Raw genomic sequence first — 18579 nt, 5'->3', positions numbered from 1 at the left:
CTGGAACACGGTGCCTGGGGAAGGGAATGTGGCTCTGGGGACTGGAACACAATGCCTGGGGATGGGAACACGGTGCTTGAGGATGGGAACACGGCTCTGGAGATGGAACCATGGTACCTGGGGATGGGAATGTGGCTCTGGAGAAGGAACAATGGTGCTTGAGGATGGGAACATGGTCCTGGAGACTGGGACACAGTGCCTGGGGATGGGAATGTGGCTCTGGAGACAGGAACAAACTGCTGGAGACTGGAACACAACGCCTGGGGGTGGGAACATGGTGCTTGAGGACAGGAACGTGCCACTGGAGATGGAAACACGGTGCCTGGGGATGGGAACACTGTCCTTGAAGATGGCAACATGGCTCTGGAGACGGGAACATGGTGCTGGAGAAGGAACCATGGTACCTGGGGATGGGAATGTGGCTCCGGAGAAGAACACTGGGAACACACTGCTGGAGACTGGAACACAGCGCCTCGGGATGGGAATGTGGCTCTGGAGATGGGAACACGGTGCCTGGGGACAGAAACGTGCCTGCGGAACGCGGCGCCGCCGGTGGGAGCCCCGCGCTGGGAGGGCGGCGGCGCCGGGACTCGAACCCGCGGCCGCGGGCGGTGCCGTGGCGGGGCGGGGCGGTGCCGCCAGGGGGCGCTGCCGCGCGCCGCCTTTGTTGCCGTTGGCGCCTCTTCCTGCCCGGGCGGCGGCGGCGCGCGCGGGCGGGGGCGGGAGCGCGGCGGGGCCGGGAGCGGCGGCGGCACCGGGAGCGGCACCGGGAGCGCAGCGCGGCTCGGGCTCGGCGCGGCGGCGGAGCGGCGGGAGCATGGAGATGGAGAAGCGCTTGACGCTGGAGCTGCGCAACAAGAAGCCGAGCGAGGTGCGGCGGCGGGGAGCGGGCGGGCGGCACGTGCTGCGGGGAGGGGGGAGGGGGTGGTTGTGGGTGGGAGAGCGGCCCGCGGGGGTCCCGCACGGCGGGGGACCGGGCGGGTTTGGCGGCGCGGGGATGGGGAGGTTGTGGCGGGCGCGGAGCGCGGCGGCGGCGGCGGCGGGAGCGCTCCCGCCCGGCCCGCAGCCCCGGCATGGCGGCGCGCACGTGCGCGGCGGGGCCCGCCCGCCCCGGGGCCGCGCTGGAGGCTGTGAAGGGACCCGGCCCGGCCCGGCCCGGCCCGCGGAGGGGCGCGGGGGGCAGCGGGGAGCGAACGGGCCGGGCCGGGCCGGGCCCCGCCGCGCCGGAGTCAGCGGGCCCGGCCGGGGCGGCCCCGCGCGGCCATGGCGGCTCGGCCATGTTAGCGGGGCCCGGCCGGGCCGGAGCGGCTCCCGCGGGTCCCCCCGCCCCGGGAAGGGGTCAGGGGCTGCGGGGATGAACCTTTGAGGTGCCGCTGGGGCCGCCCGTTCCCCTCTGCTGGCGGCCGCGGGGCCGGGCCCAGCGCTGTGCGCTCACTCCGGGGCCGCCTCATCCCCGGGTCTCCCGTTCCCCGCGTCTTCCCTTACCCCGGATCTTCCCTTCCCCCGGCCGCCCCTTCCCTGGATTTTCCCCTTGCTTGGATCTCCCCGCTCGCTTTTCCCTGGATTTCCCCGCTTCCTTTTCCCTGGATCTCCCCGCTCCCTTTCCCTGGATCTCCCTTTCCCCGGCTCTCCCCATCCCGGGCCGCCCCGCTGGGCCGTGGCCGGTCCCTCCCTGGCCCCGGGGACACTCGGTGTCGTGGCAGCTGCGGGCCGTGGCCCCCGAGCGCGGTGGGAACGAGTGGTGAGCGGGGCTTTGGGTGGAGATTAAAGCGGCTTCGTGCATGGCGAGGGGATTTGCAGGACCAGAGCGGCTGGGCAGGAGGAGCTGCGAGCGCCTGGTCCCCGTGGAGTGACGCCAGGAATTGCAGAGCCAGCGGGGTCAGGCCTGGGTGTCCTGGGCTGTCCCGGGACCTGCTCTGCGTGACTGCAGCGCGTCCTGGGCCATCAGAAAGGGCCCGGTCTGGGGCAAAGCTGGGCTTGGCTGGGTTAGTTCATTGCTCCAGGGAGGCCCTGGCACAGGGTGCCCAGAGCAGCTGGGGCTGCCCCTGGATCCCTGGCAGTGCCCAAGGCCAGGCTGGACATTGGGGCTTGGAGCAGCCTGGGACAGTGGGAGGTGTCCCTGCCCATGGCAGGGGTGGGACTGGAAGGGCTTTAAGGTTCCTTCCACCCCAAATTTTCCAGGATTCCATGATAACCTGGTGGAGTTCAGGCTCACCTCTGTGCCCACACAGCACAGCAGCAGCCACCCAGGTCTGGCCTTTACCACCTTCACATCCGCCACGGTGGCAGCCTCTGCTTGGTTGGAGCCTTTTCTGAGGTGTTGGGAGCAAAACACACTCAGCTCCAAAACTTCTGGCAGAGCCTTGACTCAGAGCCCCGAGCAGCAATGCCGCTGGAGGAGTTTGAAGCGATAATTCATTCAGAGCTTGTGCTGTGAAGGTGGCAAAGATGGCACAGCAGCCCCCAGACTCTCCCGCTGGGAAGGCAGGGTGGTTTTAAAATGACTCCCTAACAGTTGGCTGATGTGAGCAGGAGAGGTAAAATGGGAGCGCTGCGAAGGAGGAATTTGGAGAGCGCCACGAGCCTTCTGGCCAAGGCTCATTTTTGCATCTTGCTGTCAAGAATGTGTGGGGTGAAAGCGGGGTTTGGAAATGGCTTGGGAGAGCTGGGGCTGTGTCGGGGGCCTGGGAGGGACGAAGATGTTTCCCTCCAGGTGTTTGGGGGGAGCAGTTCTGTGCTGGTACTTTGTGGTCCTGATTCCTGTGCTGAATTCCTGGCTAGTGAAGGTTCCTGTGTGTGGAATCCGTGCTGGGTACGATGTTTGATGGCATCAGTGGTCCTGTGTCACCAGCTTGAGGTTGAGCTCGTGTGCTGAGCCCTGCCCAGGCCCCCGTGTCACTTCACTGGACACTGTCACAGGGAGGCCAATCTTCTGGGGATGGGTTTTCTGGCACCCCAGTGGTGTGGGGGACAAAGTGGAAGGGGACAAACCCAGCTGACCTCGTTTGGCCTCTCGTTAGCGGAGCCTGGAGCGTGACTCTGAAAGCTTTATTGATGCCTTGTGTGTGCGGAGCGTGGGGATGTGACCTCGTGGTTCCAAACCCCTGCGTGCTGCTTCCTGCAGGATGGGGACCTTGGTGGGGACAGCAGGAGTGTGTTGGTGGCTTGTGCTTAAAGGGTGAAACCCCAACCACACTGGGGGACTGCCACCAAAAGTTATTTGGCTTTAAGGTCTTAAATTTGAGTGAGGAGGAACTCGAGGCGCAGCCGCGCTCTGGATGTGTCGGCGATGTCGCCTTGAGAGTGTCAGTGTGGCAGGCGTGGTGACAGCTGTGGTGTCTCCGTGCAGGTGAAGGAGCTGGTGCTGGACAACTGCCGCTCAGAGGATGGCAAGGTGGTTGGTCTCTCCTCAGACTTTGAGAACCTGGAGTTCCTCAGCATGATCAACATCAACTTGCTGTCCGTGTCCAACCTCCCCAAGCTCAACAAGCTCCGGAAGGTGAGGCAGGGCTCTGGTCCCATCCCCAGCAGCCCTGGTCCTTGTGCTGCCCCTGGTGGCTGCTGCTTTTCCTGTATTTGCCAGAAAAAGCCCGTTGAATTTTGCTCTTTCCTCTCTCTCTGAGCAAGTGAGAGGGGTCGGTTTTAGCGTGCAACCAAACCCTTCTGAGCTCTTCAGGTGTTTAGTGCCCTTCCTCTCCTGCTTTTGCTCTTGTGCTGCTGGCAGAAGCTTCGTGACATCACCAATATTTTGGATTTTGGAGCACTGACGAGCATGGGGGTGGCTGGCAGGGCTGTGTCCCTGCGGGAAAGGGGTTTGAAGGGAAAACTTGACCTGTTGTTCTGTGTCCTGGAATTTGGGTGCCCACTGTAGCCCGGTTCTCCGGGTAATTTCCTTCCCTGCGTCACGAGCTGAAACACTTGGTGACCATGTGATATTCCCTCCCTTCAGCTGGAGCTGAGTGATAATAGGATTTCTGGTGGCCTTGAAGTTCTAGCAGAGAAAACTCCCAACCTGACACACTTGAATCTAAGCGGCAACAAGATCAAAGACATCAACACCCTGGAACCCTTGGTGAGTGGAGGCTGTGCTGGAATCCCAGGGATGGCGTTTCCTTTGGGGAATGGGTCTGTGCAGCAGGAGTCCAATGTCTTGGTAACTGTTCCAACAGCACTTCGTGGTTCTGATGGGAACAGATTTGATCCCAGTTTGAGGCTTGGCCAGTAGTTAATGGCTCCTCAGTCTGGAAAAGCAGCAGCCAATTGCTAAAAGAAGCGTGAAATGGGGCTGGATGAGTAAAACTGTGGATGCTCAGTGCCCATCTGAGAAGGGACCGGGAAAGGGTCGGAGGCAGCTGGAGGTAGGTGGCACCTGGGGTGTCATGGAATGAGGTAACTGGACACCAGTGGGGGCATCGGTCACATCAGCCCAAAGGTTCTGCTGTCACAGCACTGCAGGGCCCCATTCCCAGAGCCACAGGATCAGGGAGGTTGGAAAAGGCCTCTGAGGCTCCGTCTGAGCTGCCCCAGGAAGGCTCTTGCTGTGAGGGACACCTGAAAGGTCTGATGCAGGGCATTTGTCTCGTTGGCTGTTTCGTCCATCCATTCTCTCCAGAAGGAATTTGGGATTGTTTTGCTCCTCCTTTCCTTGGCGTGGTGCCCGGTGTGATGGGCTGTGCCAAGGGCACCCGGGCTGCAGCTCTCCCTGAGCTCTGCCTTGGTGTTCTGCCTGATATTTTGGGCAGGATAAGCCCAGCTCAGTGATTCCTGAGCTTTCCGGGCCTGTTCAGAAGAAAGAGAAAGATTTGCAAATACACAGAGAGTTTGTTCCAGAAGGGGAAGCCAGGACAGAGGAGCTGCACAGAAATTTCCAGTGCTCGCAGTGAGCAGGGGCAGTGACTCCTCTCCATCCAAGGCGCACATGGGGCAGAGCCACTTCAGTGCTGGCCCTGGGCAGTGCCCCAGCCACCCAGCCTTGGCAGCCTGATCTTCAGACAGTGCTGTAAATAACCCTAACAAACTGATTTTTTGCAGAAAAAGTTGCCAAACCTCCACAGCCTGGATCTATTCAACTGCGAGGTGACGATGCTTATCAACTACCGGGAGAGCGTGTTCGCCCTCCTGCCCCAGCTCACCTACCTGGATGGCTTCGATGCTGACGAGCAGGAAGCCCCTGACTCAGACCCCGAAGCAGATGGGGATGCACTGGAAGATGACTATGAGAACGGGGAAGGTGAGGATTTTCTCTCCTCCTGGTTTTCCTGCTGGGGAACCACCCCTTTTCCACTTCTGGGTGGGCTCCGTAAATGGGCATTGGCACTGGAATAGGGGCTGTGTGGGTGCCCCCACCCCCTTCTCCATAGGGCTGGGGAGGGATGGCACTTGCCTGGGAGGTGACAGGGCTTGGTGCTGTCCCTCCTCATCCTCTATGAGCCCTGCCTGCTGCTCACACCGCACCGAGGGGTGAGGGGTGTCTGGATTTGGGAACTGGGGCACTTCCCTCCCTTCCCCTTTTGGTAGAAGGTGAGGAGGAGGAGGATGATGAGGAGGAAGACGATTTGGATGAAGAAGTCATTGATGACGAGGAAGATGAAGACGATGATCTGGAAGGTGAAGAGGAGGAGGATGGAGTGGATGATGAGGTGAGGCTGTCACTGGTTCAGCACCAGGTCATGCGTTTGTCCCTTTTGTGGTGACCCACAGGAGCCTCTCTGGGGGCAGATCTGAGGAGTTTGCAGCCCTGGCCGTGGGGATGTGAGGAGCTCTTGGAGAACCAACAGCTTCTCCTGCCACCCTGAGGCTTCAGCGGGGTGGGAGAAGGGAAGGAAAACTGGGATTACTGCTCAGGGAATTGTGGTTCTTGCAACAAAGCCTCTTGTTTGAACTCCAGGAGGAAGATGAGGAGGAAGATGGTGAGGAGGATGAAGAAGATGAAGCTGATGAGGGTGAGTTGAGTCCTAACAAACCAATTTCTTGCAGAGCTGCCTCAACAGTCAAATATTTGATGTTTATGGAGCTTCCCCAGCCTCAGCGCAGGGCTGGTGTTGCTGCAGCTTTTCTGCCCAAGCTGGGACCGAGCAGTGTCACCATCGGGGTCACACAGGGAGGGGAGAGGGGCTTCAGGACCTCCAAATTCCAGCCATGCTGGATAATTCTGGGACATGTGAGAGGTCAGTGGCTTAGAAAAGCAGCTCTGGGAACTGATGGGCCGTGCAGGAGCAGGGTTCTGTCTCAGGAGTGAGCGAGGGAATCTCCTGGGGACACGTTCTCCTCTCCCCAGTTTAGACCTGAGCTTGGGGCCAGACTCCTCTGGTTGTGACAGACACGAACACCCAGATGAGTGTTAACAGAGTCTTGTGGCTGGAGTGAATTCAAACAATCTTGGATGAAGATTTAAGGTTGGGAAATCCCTCTGAGTCCAACACCACCACATTCACCACTAAGCCCTGTCCCCAAGTGCCACAGCCACACGTTTTTGAACGCTTCCAGGGATGGTGACTCCAGCACTGCCCTGGGCAGCCTGTGCCAGTGCCTGACCACCTTGTCCTTGAAGGGATTTTTCCCAATATCCAATCTAAACCTCACCTGGTGCAACTTGAGGCCATTTCCTCTTGTCCTGTCACTCATCACCCGGGACAACACTGAGCCCCCCCGGCTGCCCCCTCCTGTCAGGGACTTGTGCAGAGCCACAAGGTCCCCCCTGAGCCTCCTTTGCTCCAGGCTGAGCCCCTTTCCCAGCTCCCTCAGCCTCTCCTGGTGTTTCAGCCCCTTCCCCAGCTTCATTCCCATCTCTGGACATGCTCCAGCCCCTCCATGTCCTTTTTGTGAGGGGCCCAAAACTGTCCCCAGGGTTTGACGCCTCAGCAGTGTCAGCAGAGGGGCCATGAGCTTGGTCAGGAGTGCCTGAATTCTGCAGATGCTGCGTTTTTGAGGGTGCTCAACAAATACCTCCCCTTTTCAGCTGTTGAAATGCAGGATGCTTGTAGGGCATGGAAGGTTTTGGTGTCTCCTGCCAGCCCAGGCTTTTCCATGAGGAGCAGGGCAGGGCGGATCTGCTCCCAGATGGTGCCAGTCTGCCCCATGCTTGCTCCCAGCTCCACAGCTCAGCTGCTGCTCCCCGGGCTGGGCTGAAGGGTGAATCCTCCCCTCTCTTTGCAGACCATCCATGTGGGGAGAAGAGAAAACGAAGTCTAGAGGATGAAGGAGAGGAAGATGCAGAGGATGAAGAGGACGATGAGGATGACTGATCCCAGCGAGCCAATCAGTTTTACAGACTCTGACTGTGCTTGTCTTAAACCTCCCCGTTGTGTCTGTGTGAGACTGTAAATCCCCGTCTCCCACTCCTCCTGCTCCTCCCCCTTTGTATGGCTGCAGCGTCCACAATATATTTTTTTAAGATTTAGAATACTGTAGGCATTCAGGGGAATCTTCCATACAAGGCTCACTTCTTTCTCACAAGTATCTCATGACCAAAGGCTTCTCCGTTCGGTGGTTTGTGCAGCAGCTTGCAAAAAAAAAAAAAAAAAATCACAAAAAAGAGAAAAAAAAAAAAAAAAAGAAAATCTCCTCCGTAGGGTATCTTTGTGTCCGAAATCAGCTGTACCACACTGGACCCAGAGCTCCAGCTCGCACCTTGCCAGCACAGAAGGCCTTTGCCACCCTCGTGCCCTCAGCCCAGGGCTCTGAAGACGCTTTTTGAGCCATCTCGGGTGCAAAATCTGGTTCATCTGCGTGGACTCGGAACGATCCCTGAGGGTGTCTCAGCTCTGAAATCATGGTGATGTGATCTCTGGACATGCTTGAAGATGCTTTTAGTGCTGGGGATGGGGGGTGCCTGGGGTTTTGGGGGGAGGAAGGGAGGGAGGGGGCTGCTTGCATGACCTGGTCCCTCTGCGATGCACCTTGCAGTAGCCCTGCACTTGCTTTCCTATTTTTGTTATAAACTGGAACATTTTTCCCAGTGGCCGCCCGAAACCCATCCCTTGGGACGTCCCGAGCGAGTGGGGATTTCGTGGCCGTGTCTGTGCTGCGGGGAGGCTCCCGGTGCCCCCGCAGCACCTTTGGGAAGGGATAGGGAACGCAGGTGTGGGGATACTGCTCCTCCATCCGTGTCACACTGCACAGCCCCGCTCAGCCACGATCACTGTGATGCTCCTGCAGACCGTGTTAGCCTGTAAATTCTCAGGGTCCTTCTGCCAGCCAGTGCCAGCTCTGCACAGGCCCTCGGTGCCAGCCTGGCCTGGGCATCCTCCTCCTCCTCCTTTCCCAGCACGGAGCAGAAATCCAGCTCCCTCCTCGTGTCCCTGCTGCGGGGGTTCTGCTGATGCCACCCCGAGGTGGCTGCAGGGAGGTTTTGGGGAATCCAGCCAGGTGCAGCATTCCCAACCCCATTCCCACCTTCCCTCACCCCAGAGGTGTCCGGCCAGCACATCCCTCGGGAGAATGACCCTGGGGCGGGGGGGATGGGGACACCCCAGGGGTGCAGACAAGCACTGGCACTTTGTGGCATTCCCGCTGGGTGCTCCGGGCACTCTGCGGGCCCCCGAGGCTCCAGCCCTGCCCTCCGAGGGGGGTTTGGGGCGTGTTTGCAGCACAGCCCCGTTCCCGGGGTTTGTGGGGTGTGGTTGCAGCACAGCCCCGTTCCTGGGGTTTGTGGGGTGTGTTTGCAGCACAGCCCCGTTCCTGGGGTTTGTGGGGTGTGTTTGCAGCACAGCCCGGTTCCCTGGGTTTGTGGGGTGTGTTTGCAGCACAGCCCCGTTCCCGTCGCTTCGTTCTCGCTGGTGTCTCTCGCATTGTACAGTCGCTGTGACCATTCGGAGAAGAACTAATCCTGTAAAATGCAAAACTGAGTAACTTATAAATGTTTAAGGAATTTAAAAAAAAAAAAAATCTCAGAGCAGCAGTTACTTCTAATTTTTTTTCCCTGCATTTTTAGCAGATTGTATGGATTTTATATTAGCCTAGTAACTGTCAGGTTTTGATTGGTCAGACTAGTCCCAGAAATAAGGATCTCCAGCCCTTTTGTATCTTTTGTTACAAAATTTGGATAAAATTTTAATAAAGACTTCAGTTTTTAAAAATGCATTGCAATGGAGCTTAGCTTGGCTGCCTCTGCCTTGGGAACAGCCAGGAATGCTCTGAGTGGGAGCCGTGGGGCAGGTTCGGGTCTCTCCTGGGAGCAGGGGCTGTCCCCGGGAGGGCTGGGTTCGGCTCAGCCTGGGCTGGGGGGGACGGAGTGGGGGCTCTGCTGTGCGGTGGGGTCTGCAGGGCCCCCAGGGGCCAGTGCTGCCCTTGGAGGTGGCTGGAGCCGGTTCCAGGGTCAGGCACAGCTTGGGAAGGGTCTCCCTCCTGCCTTTCGGGGTGGGCACTCACCAGGTGAGTGTTCGATGGGCTGGGGGCCAGGGCTGTGCCAGCTGGGGATGGGGGCTGAGCTGGGCCCCCTGCCCCCCTTGGGGGGTTCTGTGACCCCGTGCTGGCTCTGTGATGAGCTGGCACTCTGTCTGGTCTCAGCAGCTCAGGGACACTTCAGGGTGTCCATCCCCCTGCTCAGGGCCCGAGGGGACCGGGCTGGACTGGGGAGGGCACGGTCCCAGCTCAGGGGGGCCGCAGGAGCGAGCCGGGGCAGCCCGGGGTGCTGCTCGCCCTGGGCAGGGATGGCAGCGGGAAGGAGGGGTGCCCACCCCGCCTAGGTGGCCACTGGGCCTTTCTGAGCCCCATGCCGGTGTTTGTGTCCCCGCCCGGGGCTGGCAGCAGCAGGGCAGGGGGTGCCGGCGCTCCCATCGCTCCCATCCCTCGCTCCCAGCCAGCGCTGGCGTAGGCACCAGCAGGTCCCAGCACGCTTCCCCTCAAACCAGTTTGCAGCAAACTTTTCACCCCGCTGGGCTGGGACCGGCAGAGCGGGACTGGGGCAGCCCCAGGGTGCTCCCACGGGGGGTGCAGGGGGGGAACCCCCCCCGGGCTGGGCACCAGGGGCCCTGCCCCTCCCAACGGCTCTCCCGTGCCATTCCATGCCCTCTTCGGGCACCTTTGCCTGCGGCAGGGCTGGGACAGGCACTGCGGGTAGGGTCCCACCCTGCTTTGGGTGCTGGGCTGCAGCTGGCAGAGGCTCCAGCCCTGCTGCTCAGGAGCCCTGCATGCTCTGGGATGTGCTGGCAGGGGGAGGAGGGAGCGTCCCTTCCCCTTCCTCAGACCTTCCCCTCCCCCAAACACTTCCCTTTCTCCTTCCCCAAAGCAGCCCCTGGCAGGGCCAGCCCGGGAGCAGAGGGTCACACCCCCCTGCACTCACCATGTCCCCTCCTTTGGTTTTGGGGGGGCTCCATAGTGCCAGCCCCGCTCCCCCATCACCCCCAGCCCCCACGGGACTGACAGAGCCTCTCCCGGCCGCCACTCCTGTACAATTCCCATTTATTATTCCAAGATCTCATTCCAGAGAAGTCCACTAACCCCTGAGAACCTACCGGGCTCCCCCCAGAGCCCCTGGGGCTGAAGCAACAGAACCTTTAGGGGAGGGAGATGCAGGGGTTCCGGGTGCTGGAGAGTTTCCGAAAATAAAAAGGAAGGGGAGAAACTCCGGGGCAAACATCCGCCCCTGTGGCACCGCGGGCTGGGCTGGGGGTGCTCCTGTCACCAGGGAGGGGTCCCTGTCCCAGCACGGTGGCAGGGGCTGTGCTGTGCCCCCTGCCCGGCTCAGGGGAGGGATGGGGAGGCGCAGGAGAGTCCCGTGGGAGCCGAGGGCATCAAAGCTGGGAGTACAGGGAGTTCTCCATCTCCGGCGGCAGCTTGGCGTGGAACGGGGCGAGGCCCACCCCGAAATCTGCAGGGAGAGGGGAGAGAACTGTCAGCACGTCGGGGAGGGGCACATGGACCCCCGGGGGCATCACAGGGCCTGGGGGGCACATGGAGGGCACTGGGAGGGGACACAGACACCCCCAGGGCACAGCAGGGGCTGGGGACACAGGGAGGGCAGGCACATGGACCCCTCCAGGGCACAGCAGGGGCCGGGGGACACGGAGAGGGCACTGAGGGGCACACAGACCCCCAGGGTCCTGCACAGGCTGGGGGGCACAGGGAGGGCACACAAACCCTTCCAGGGCACTGCTGCAGGCTGGGGAACCACGGACTGGAGCCTGGCCAGCCCCTGCCAGGCCAGAGCGAGCGGGATGTGCCTTATCCCAGCGGGGCAGGGAGCCCATCCCCGTGACATCCCAGCAGCCGGGGCGGTCCCCACGGGTCCCTCCCGTACCCATCTCGGCCTCCAGGCGCCCGGGCGGGGGGTTCTTGCGGTGGTCCTCGGTGTGCAGGGTCATCTCGTCGCGGGAGGCGGTGGAGAAGGGGCACTGCGTGCAGCTGTAGCGGCCCCGCGTGTGCTCCCACACGATGCGGCTGTTGGAGGAGTGCCCTGCAAGGACGGGCGGGCAGGGAAGCACAGGGATCGCCCCGGGATCACCGCCGGGATCGCCCGGAGCCGGCTGGTGCCGCGGGGCTACGGGGGCTGGAGCCCCCCCGCTCCGAGCCCCACACGCTCAGGGGTTCCCTTCCCACGGGAAGGACCCCGACTCTGGGAGCAGGGAGCCAGGGGTCCAGCCTGGGCTCATACTGGGGGCACTGGGGGCACTGGAGCCCGGGCAGCTGCTGCTGCTGCTGCTCCTCCTCCTGCTGCTTCTGCCCTCGGGGCCAGCCTGGGGGGTTTGGGGGGGGTGCAGCCGGAACCCCCCTGCCTCCGAGCCCACCTGGGCCGCATCCCCTCTCCGCGGGGCTCCCGAAAAGGAGGGAGCCCTCCCTCCCCCTCTGCTCCCCGGGGAGCACCACAGTGCCCCTGGGGCCTCTCCCGTCCCCTGTGGCCCCCCCCGCCGCCCCCCAAACCCCCCCGTGACAGAAAGCAGCCCCCACCCAGTAGGTGCCAAACTAACCTGGAGTCACTCCTGAGCCAAAGCATGGGAGGAGTGGGCTGACACTCACACCTGCGGAGGGAATCGAGGGGCAAGACAAGCATTAGGTCTTCCCCTCCCTGGGGGGGACACGTGGGAGGGCAGGCCTGGCCCGGCCCCCCCGCCTCGCACCCCCAGCACGCCGGGGAGCAGCAGGGCCGGGAGAATTTGGAGGCGTTTTTTTTGGCGGTCGCCGGTGCTTTGCCCAATCGAACATCACAGAGGGGCTGGCACAGGTGGCACGGGGCTTTGTGGGGGGGGCTTTTGGGATGGAGGGGGAGGAGGGGGCCGGATCCTCGGCTGGGCGGCGGCGGGTCCTCCTCGGGAGCTGCTGCTGGTCAAGGCGGGAGCAGAAGAAGGTTTGTCCCGCACGGCTCTGTGCGCTCACCTTGGCTTTTCTTCCAGACGGCGTTGGAGACGCTGGGGGGGCCGTGGCCCGGCAGGAAGGGCCGCAGGCGGTGCTGAGCCGGGGGCTGCGCCAGGCCGTAGGGCGAGGGGGGCACGTAGGACAGGAACGGCCCCGGCACCGAGGACGGGGGTGGCCCCGAGAACCGAGTCAAGGACGACGGCCCGAACAGGCCGGGCTCCAGCAGCGGGAAGGGGTGGGGGGCCGGTGACACCAGCGGCAGCGGCTCCAGCGAGCCGGGCAGCTCGGGCAGCCCCGTGGGCAGCGCCGCCGGGGCAGTGTCCGCGCCCGCCACGATGGCTTCTTTCTCCAGGGGCCGGAGAGCGCTCGGGAGCTTGGGCAGCCCCTCGGCTGGCTTGGCCGGGGGCTCCTTCTCCGGGGCAGAGGTAGCGGGGGGCAGGACGGGCCTGTCGGCCCTGGGGGGAGGCGCGGGGCCGCTGGCGCTGTCGGAGCAGACGTGCAGGTGCTTGAAGAGCGAGCGGTGTGTCCGGAAGCGCAGCAGGCAGTTCTCACACCTGGGCGGTCGGGAAAGCACCGTCAGTGACGCTCCCCTCGGCATCGCCCCCAGCCCAGCCCGCTGCAAGGGGGGCTCGGTGTCCCCAGAGGGGATGGGATGGGGACAGGGAGCAGCGGGACTCACTTGAAGTAGCGGTTTGGCTTGTAGTGCACCTTCATGTGGGCCATTAGGTCCTGCATGCTGGGGAAGGTCTCGGTGCAGCCCAGGGTGGGGCAGTGGAAGGTTTTGCCTGAGCAGAGAAATTCAGAAAGAGATTCAGCACCAGCCCGGCTTGGGACAGCCCCACTGCTGGGTCCCCAGCACCTCCCACGCTCCCCCCACTCCCATCTCCTGGAACACCATCACGGGCCCTGCCTCAGCTCTGAGCCCTGCTCTGCTCCCTCCCACCCAAAAAAAGGGCACGTGGCGTGTCCTGGCCTTACCCTCCAGGGACTGCGTGGGTCTGTAGTGGACCTTCAGGTGGTCCATCAGCTCCTGCATGCTGAGGAAGGCCAGTTTGCAGCCGTAGCTCGAGCACTGGTAGTGTTTCCCTGCAAGGACACAGATCCGTCGGGCTCGTCCGTGCCCCGGCTGTCGCTGTCCCCTCCCCGGGGCGGGGCTGGGCTCACCTGGGACAGGTCTGCGCTTCAGCGGCCGCAGCTCCGGGGCCGGGGTCCCTGCGCTCCCCGGCATCGGGGCACTGGGCAGGCCTGGGTCACTGCAGCCTGCGGGGAGAGGGTGTGAGGCTCAGCCCTGCCAAACCACCCCTCTGCCCTCCCCATCTCTTAAAAACAGCGGAACGGGGCCCGGGGGGTCTGGCTGGAGAGGGCTGGAGCCCTCCAGGGTGTGAGAGCTGGGAGGGGCTTTGCTCTAGGAAAAGCTGAGGTGGGAGAGTGAAGCCTGATGGTGTCTGGAACACGCTAGGTGATGCCACCTGCACACCCAGGCACACCCAGGCACATCCTGGCACAGCTGAGCACATCCCCATGGGGTGGGATTCGGCCAAAGGGACCTCCTAGGACAAAGGCGTCCCCCCTGCTCCTCCCCGACTCCTCTCACCACCCCTGAGGGCACTCACCTGCCCCCTCTGTGCCAAATTTCCCCCGCAGGGAGAAGGTGGCCACAGCCTCGTCTTTCTCCGTCTTCATGGCTTGGCTGGAGCTGGGCACGGGCACAGGGACACGGCGGCTCCTCCCGGCGATGCTGCACCGGGAGCAGGGGAGGGAGGTCAGATCCCAGCCCGGGACCATGGTGACTCCCTCCTCCTGCTCCTTCTCCTCCTCCTCCTCTTCCTCTTTTTCCTCCTCCTCGGTGCCCCGTGGCCGTGGGACCGACCCTCCCACCCGGGGCCGAGCCCACAGGAGATCCTGGCTTCACAGGGGCTTTGAACCCAGAGCTGGCACTGTCCCTTCCTGCCTCTCCGGCCCCGGGGTGTCCCCAAAGCCCCCAAATGCCCCCACAGGTGTCACCAGGATCCTGCTCGTGTCCAGCTCACAGCATCTGTAGCCAAAAATTGCCCGAAGTGCAGGATCCCCTCCAAGGCACAGCCAAACCAGGGACTGCCAGAGCTGTTCCAGCCTCCTGCTCCCAAGGCTGGGGGGGCTCCCCTCCAAATTCCAGAGGGTTTTCCAGTCAGGAGGAGCAGCAGGTCCCACTGAGTGACTGGGAGTTGGTGATGGGCACGTGGGGACAGCTCCTGCCCAAAATGACATCGGCTTGGCCTCACCATGCCTTGGCACGAGGCTCCTACATGAATAAGCCAAACTCTAATTCCCAGTGAAAACCATCTGGAAAACCCCCTCGGTTTGGGAGACTTCTCTGTAGTGTCTTAATGTTGGAGTGAGAGAGAAAATGATGATCATAATGGCGATAATAATGCTAATAAATCATAAGCAGTGATGAAAACAAGGACAAAAGGATAAAATAAAAAGGATGAGAGGCTAAAAATATTTATAATAATGCTGATAATGATAATGATGAAATTGATCATAATTGTAATAATTATAATAATGATAAAAATTATAATAATAGCAACAATAATAAATATCAGTGCTGGGGCTGTGAAGTGGGCACTGGCCAATGTTTCCCCAAGAGCTCAATAATTCCTTGGGAAATCTCCCTGGGGATCAGCTCTGCTGGCTGGGGCACCCCATCCTTCCCATTAACATCTGCTCCAGAGGCATTTTCCCAGCTTTTAGCTCTGGGGGGTCTGGCCCTGCGGGGCTCAGCCTGGCCAAGCCGGACCCAGCAGCTGTTCCTGCAATACCCAGCACGCTGGGATCACAGCCCAGTGGGAAATAAATCAGGGAGTGGGGGAAAGATCCATGTGGGATTATTGCTGTGGCTGCTCCCGGCTTTGTCTGTGGGTTGTGGGGCTTTTTTTTGTTGTTTTCTCAGCTCAGCGGCCTCGGGATAGAATCAGCCAACCATGGAGGGGGACTGGCCATGGAACAGGGAATTTGGGGGAGGGCTGGGGCTGGTCATGGCCCAGGGGGGGAAATTCAGCCCTGCATGGAGGGGATGCTCCATCTTCATCCTTCTTCCCTGCAGGACATGGGGTAAACAGAGAAAGTTTAATGGAGCTTTGTTTATCAGGTAGAAATGAGGGTTTTGGTGGGAAAAAAGGTCTTGGGAATCTTCTTTTTGGGGAGACAATGCTGAAAAGCTCGAGGCAGGGCTGTGTCTGTCTGCCCAGCCCCGGGCAGTGTCCCTGTGGCACCGCCACGTTTTGGTGCCCGACCCTGAAGCCGTCAGAGCTTTCGGAGCTGCCAGAGACTGCAGTGAACAAAAATTCCTGCTTCCCTGCTGGAAATGCCACTCTGGACCAAAGCTGGGTGGCACAGCCTGTGCTCAGGACCCTTGGCAGACCCTTGGCACCAATGGCCTCCAGATGAGCCCGAGCAGAGCCACAGCACTGGGGGCTCAGCTGCAGCACAGGGAAGTTTTTCCAAGAGATCAGGAAATTCTTCCTCAGCAGCAGTGCAGCAGGGGACAGGGAGCTCCTGGTGCTCCAGGGTCAAACCCAGCAGTGCCTTTGCATGTTGGAACCTCCGTCCTGTCCCTCTGGGATCACAGAAGCCACTCTCCATTTCCCCATTGCAGCATCCCAGTGATGCCCTGTAAGCTGGTTTTTTCCTTGGAAAAGCTGGGAAAATGCCTCTTGAGCAGATCCTGTGAGGGCAGGTGGGATGGACGCTGGGCTTGTGGCCCCGATGTTCCACAGGGGTGACATGGCAGAGGACACGGTGGCAGCACCATGGCATCACCCTGTGCCCAGCCCAAGGACTGGGTCTTGGAGAGCAGGTGGCACCTGGATCATCTTGCTGTCATTTGTCACCTCCCATGGGATGGTGGCCAACACTTCTCCTCCTGCAGGACTGTCTGTTCTGCAGCCCTGAGCATGACACCCTGACCCAGGTGCTGCTGACCTGCCACTGTCCCCATCCCCAGTAACCTCCTGTGGTCACCAGAGATGTGATTGCCCCAGAAATGTGACTGCCCCAGAAATGTGACCCCCTGGTGACATGATTCCTCCAGAGGCAGGACATCCCCCTAGAAATATGACACCCCCCGAGATGTGACCCTCCTGGAGATGTGACCCCCAGAGACACAACTGCCCCTGAGATGTGACCACCAGTGCAAACCTGCCCTGGACCCCCCAATCCCAGAGCTGCCGCTGTCACTGTCATTATCCCCAGGGTTTTCCTGCCACAGGTTCAGCCTCCCCAAAAAGCTGCTGACACCAAACTCCCTCATCCCAACCCCCGTGGGGTGAACAGGGACCTGAAAAACCCTTCCAGGGCTGCCAGCCATGAGGGTGGGCAGGACGTTTGCAGCTGCCGGTCACCCCGCGCAGGCTCTGCTGCTGATTCAGTGAATAATTAACACAGCTCATCCCCCTCAAACCATCCGAGGGCTTTATCCATAGCCCGAGACTTTTCTCAACCCACCCCAGGAGGATAAATGGGACAAATAATCCGATCTGAGCATCTCAGTGCATGCTCTGAGGCCCGAGGATGAGGAGGCTCCCCCCAAACGCGGCTCCTCGGTGCAGGAGATGAGACAAAGGCTCTGAACAAGGGGCTCATGTGATTGCAGCCGGGGGAGGACGCGCCGGTGGTGCCACCAGCACAACTCCTCCAGTGCCACAGGGTTCAGATCCACAGCCCCAACTCAAACACACCCTGTGGATTCTCCTGATGCCTCCAGATATGGCAGGGAGCCCTCAGAGAGCTGGGGGTGCTGGGGGGAGGATGCTCCAGGCAAGGTGGGTGCCCCAACCCCAGCATGGGCTGGAGTAAAGCCGCTGCCTCTGCCCCTCCCTGCGTGGGTTCCCTGCCTTCCAACTCAGAACCCACATGGAGAGCCCGAGGAGCCCCCCCGAACCCAGTGACAGGGTGAGCATCCAAAGGGGGGACACGAGCCCCGTGCACAGCCTCACTGTCACATCCCCATGGTGGCCACGGGGACAGCTCAGCTCAGGCCCCTCTTCCCTCTCAGGGGGGAAGCCTGGGGGTCCCCAGTATCCCCTGCTGCCATTTCCCCACATGCCCACACCATCCTGGTGCCCCCCTTTATCTGGCTGCCTGTGGATGGCCAATCCACCCAGATGCATCAGCTCTGCAGCTGGAAAAAAACCCCTCCTTTCCTTCAGGACCCACCTGGGGACGGTGGGGCTTCCTCCCTGAGGCTGGGCAAAGCTGACCTCGAGCAGCAGCACCAGGCTAGTTCACACCGCAGCCAAGGCCAGGAGCCCCCGGCTCTGGCAGCAACAAAGCGGCTCCCACAGGTGTGGGAGGATGGAGGAACCACAGGGAGATCCTGGCAGGTGCATCCCGGGATGTGAGGGGGGTCCTGGTGCTCCCACAGGCCACACACCTGTCAGGACCCAGGGCGAGTGGCTCCCGGGGCTCCCTGTCCCTGTCAGCCCCACAGGGGGTAACCCCACGGGAAGCCCCCATGGCTACCGGTTTCTGGAGCTGGTAGCCCCCCATGGGCCGTACACCCATGGCTACAAGTCCTGAGGGTAGTGACAGCCCCGGGAGCACCCCCACGGCCACCCCCGCCATGGGCAGTGGCCCCGTGCCCCGAAGCCCCTGTGGGCAGCAGCCCCGGGGCTGGTGCAGGTCCTGGCTCCCTGCAAAGCCCCGGTACCGCGGGCCCCGCTCCGGTACCGCTGTTGTCCCCAGTGCTGGTCAGCCCCGGTGCTGCTCCAGCCCCAGGTGCCAGGACAGCTCTCGGTCCCAGTCCATCCCCCGACAGCGGTGCACCCCCGGTGCCAGCACATCCCCTCGTGCTGCTTTATCCCTGGTACCGATCCAGCTCCGGTGCCAGTCCACCCCTGGCCCGGTACATCCCCCGGTGCCAGTGCCCCCTTCCCGGTGCCAGCACACCCCGGTGCCAGCACAGCCCGGTGCCGGGGTATCCCCGCTACCGGTACAACCCCGGTGCCGATACAGTCCCGGTGCCGGTACATCCCCGCCGGTGCCGGTGCATCCCCGGTGCCGGTAAAGCCCCCGGTGCCGGTCCATTCCCCGATCCCGGTGCTCCCCCCGGTGCCGCTCCCCCCTCGGCTCCCCCGGTGCCCGCCGGACCCTCCCGGTCCCTCCCGGTCCCTCCGGGCCGTACCGGGGCAGCGGCGGGGCCGGCGCCTCCCGGGTCGCGCATCAGCGGCGGGGCGGCCGCGGGGCCATTTTCTGTGCGGAGCTGTCGCGAGAGCGGGGGGAGGAGGAAGAGGAGGAGGAGGAGGAGGA

At 62.0% G+C, this 18579-nt stretch overlaps 2 protein-coding genes across 6 annotated transcripts; one reads left to right on the top strand and one right to left on the bottom strand.

Annotated features, from left to right (window-relative positions):
* The first annotated feature begins 733 nt into the window (after positions 1 to 733).
* Positions 734 to 9081, top strand: LOC116436038 (acidic leucine-rich nuclear phosphoprotein 32 family member B). Of its 2 annotated transcripts, none has more exons than XM_032092913.1 (7): positions 734 to 871; positions 3350 to 3499; positions 3950 to 4072; positions 5032 to 5230; positions 5521 to 5639; positions 5888 to 5942; positions 7156 to 9081. In XM_032092913.1, the coding sequence occupies exons 1-7, from the start codon at positions 818 to 820 to the stop codon at positions 7242 to 7244; spliced, it is 789 nt and encodes a 262-aa protein (XP_031948804.1). In that variant the 5' UTR covers positions 734 to 817; the 3' UTR covers positions 7245 to 9081. The 2 variants fall into 2 exon arrangements, with proteins under 2 accessions (XP_031948804.1, XP_031948803.1); XM_032092912.1 differs by having other exon boundaries at positions 5518 to 5639.
* Positions 9082 to 10384: 1303 nt separating this feature from the next.
* On the bottom strand, positions 10385 to 18579 carry ZNF414 (zinc finger protein 414). 4 transcript variants are annotated; one of them, XM_032093043.1, is made up of 9 exons: positions 18455 to 18579; positions 13905 to 14029; positions 13456 to 13551; positions 13270 to 13377; positions 12971 to 13076; positions 12313 to 12845; positions 11907 to 11957; positions 11240 to 11395; positions 10385 to 10810 (listed from the first exon to the last, which is right to left on the bottom strand). In XM_032093043.1, the coding sequence occupies exons 2-9, from the start codon at positions 13972 to 13974 to the stop codon at positions 10734 to 10736; spliced, it is 1197 nt and encodes a 398-aa protein (XP_031948934.1). In that variant the 5' UTR covers positions 13975 to 14029; positions 18455 to 18579; the 3' UTR covers positions 10385 to 10733. The 4 variants fall into 4 exon arrangements, with proteins under 4 accessions (XP_031948934.1, XP_031948935.1, XP_031948932.1 ...); XM_032093044.1 differs by lacking the exon at positions 18455 to 18579 and adding an exon at positions 17488 to 17877; XM_032093041.1 differs by lacking the exon at positions 18455 to 18579 and having other exon boundaries at positions 13905 to 14785.

Source organism: Corvus moneduloides, chromosome 28 (assembly GCF_009650955.1).
Source record: "Corvus moneduloides isolate bCorMon1 chromosome 28, bCorMon1.pri, whole genome shotgun sequence".
Classification (NCBI taxonomy): Eukaryota; Metazoa; Chordata; class Aves; order Passeriformes; family Corvidae; genus Corvus; species Corvus moneduloides.
Note: the sequence above shows the minus strand (reverse complement) of the source record. Positions and strands in the feature narration are given on the sequence as shown.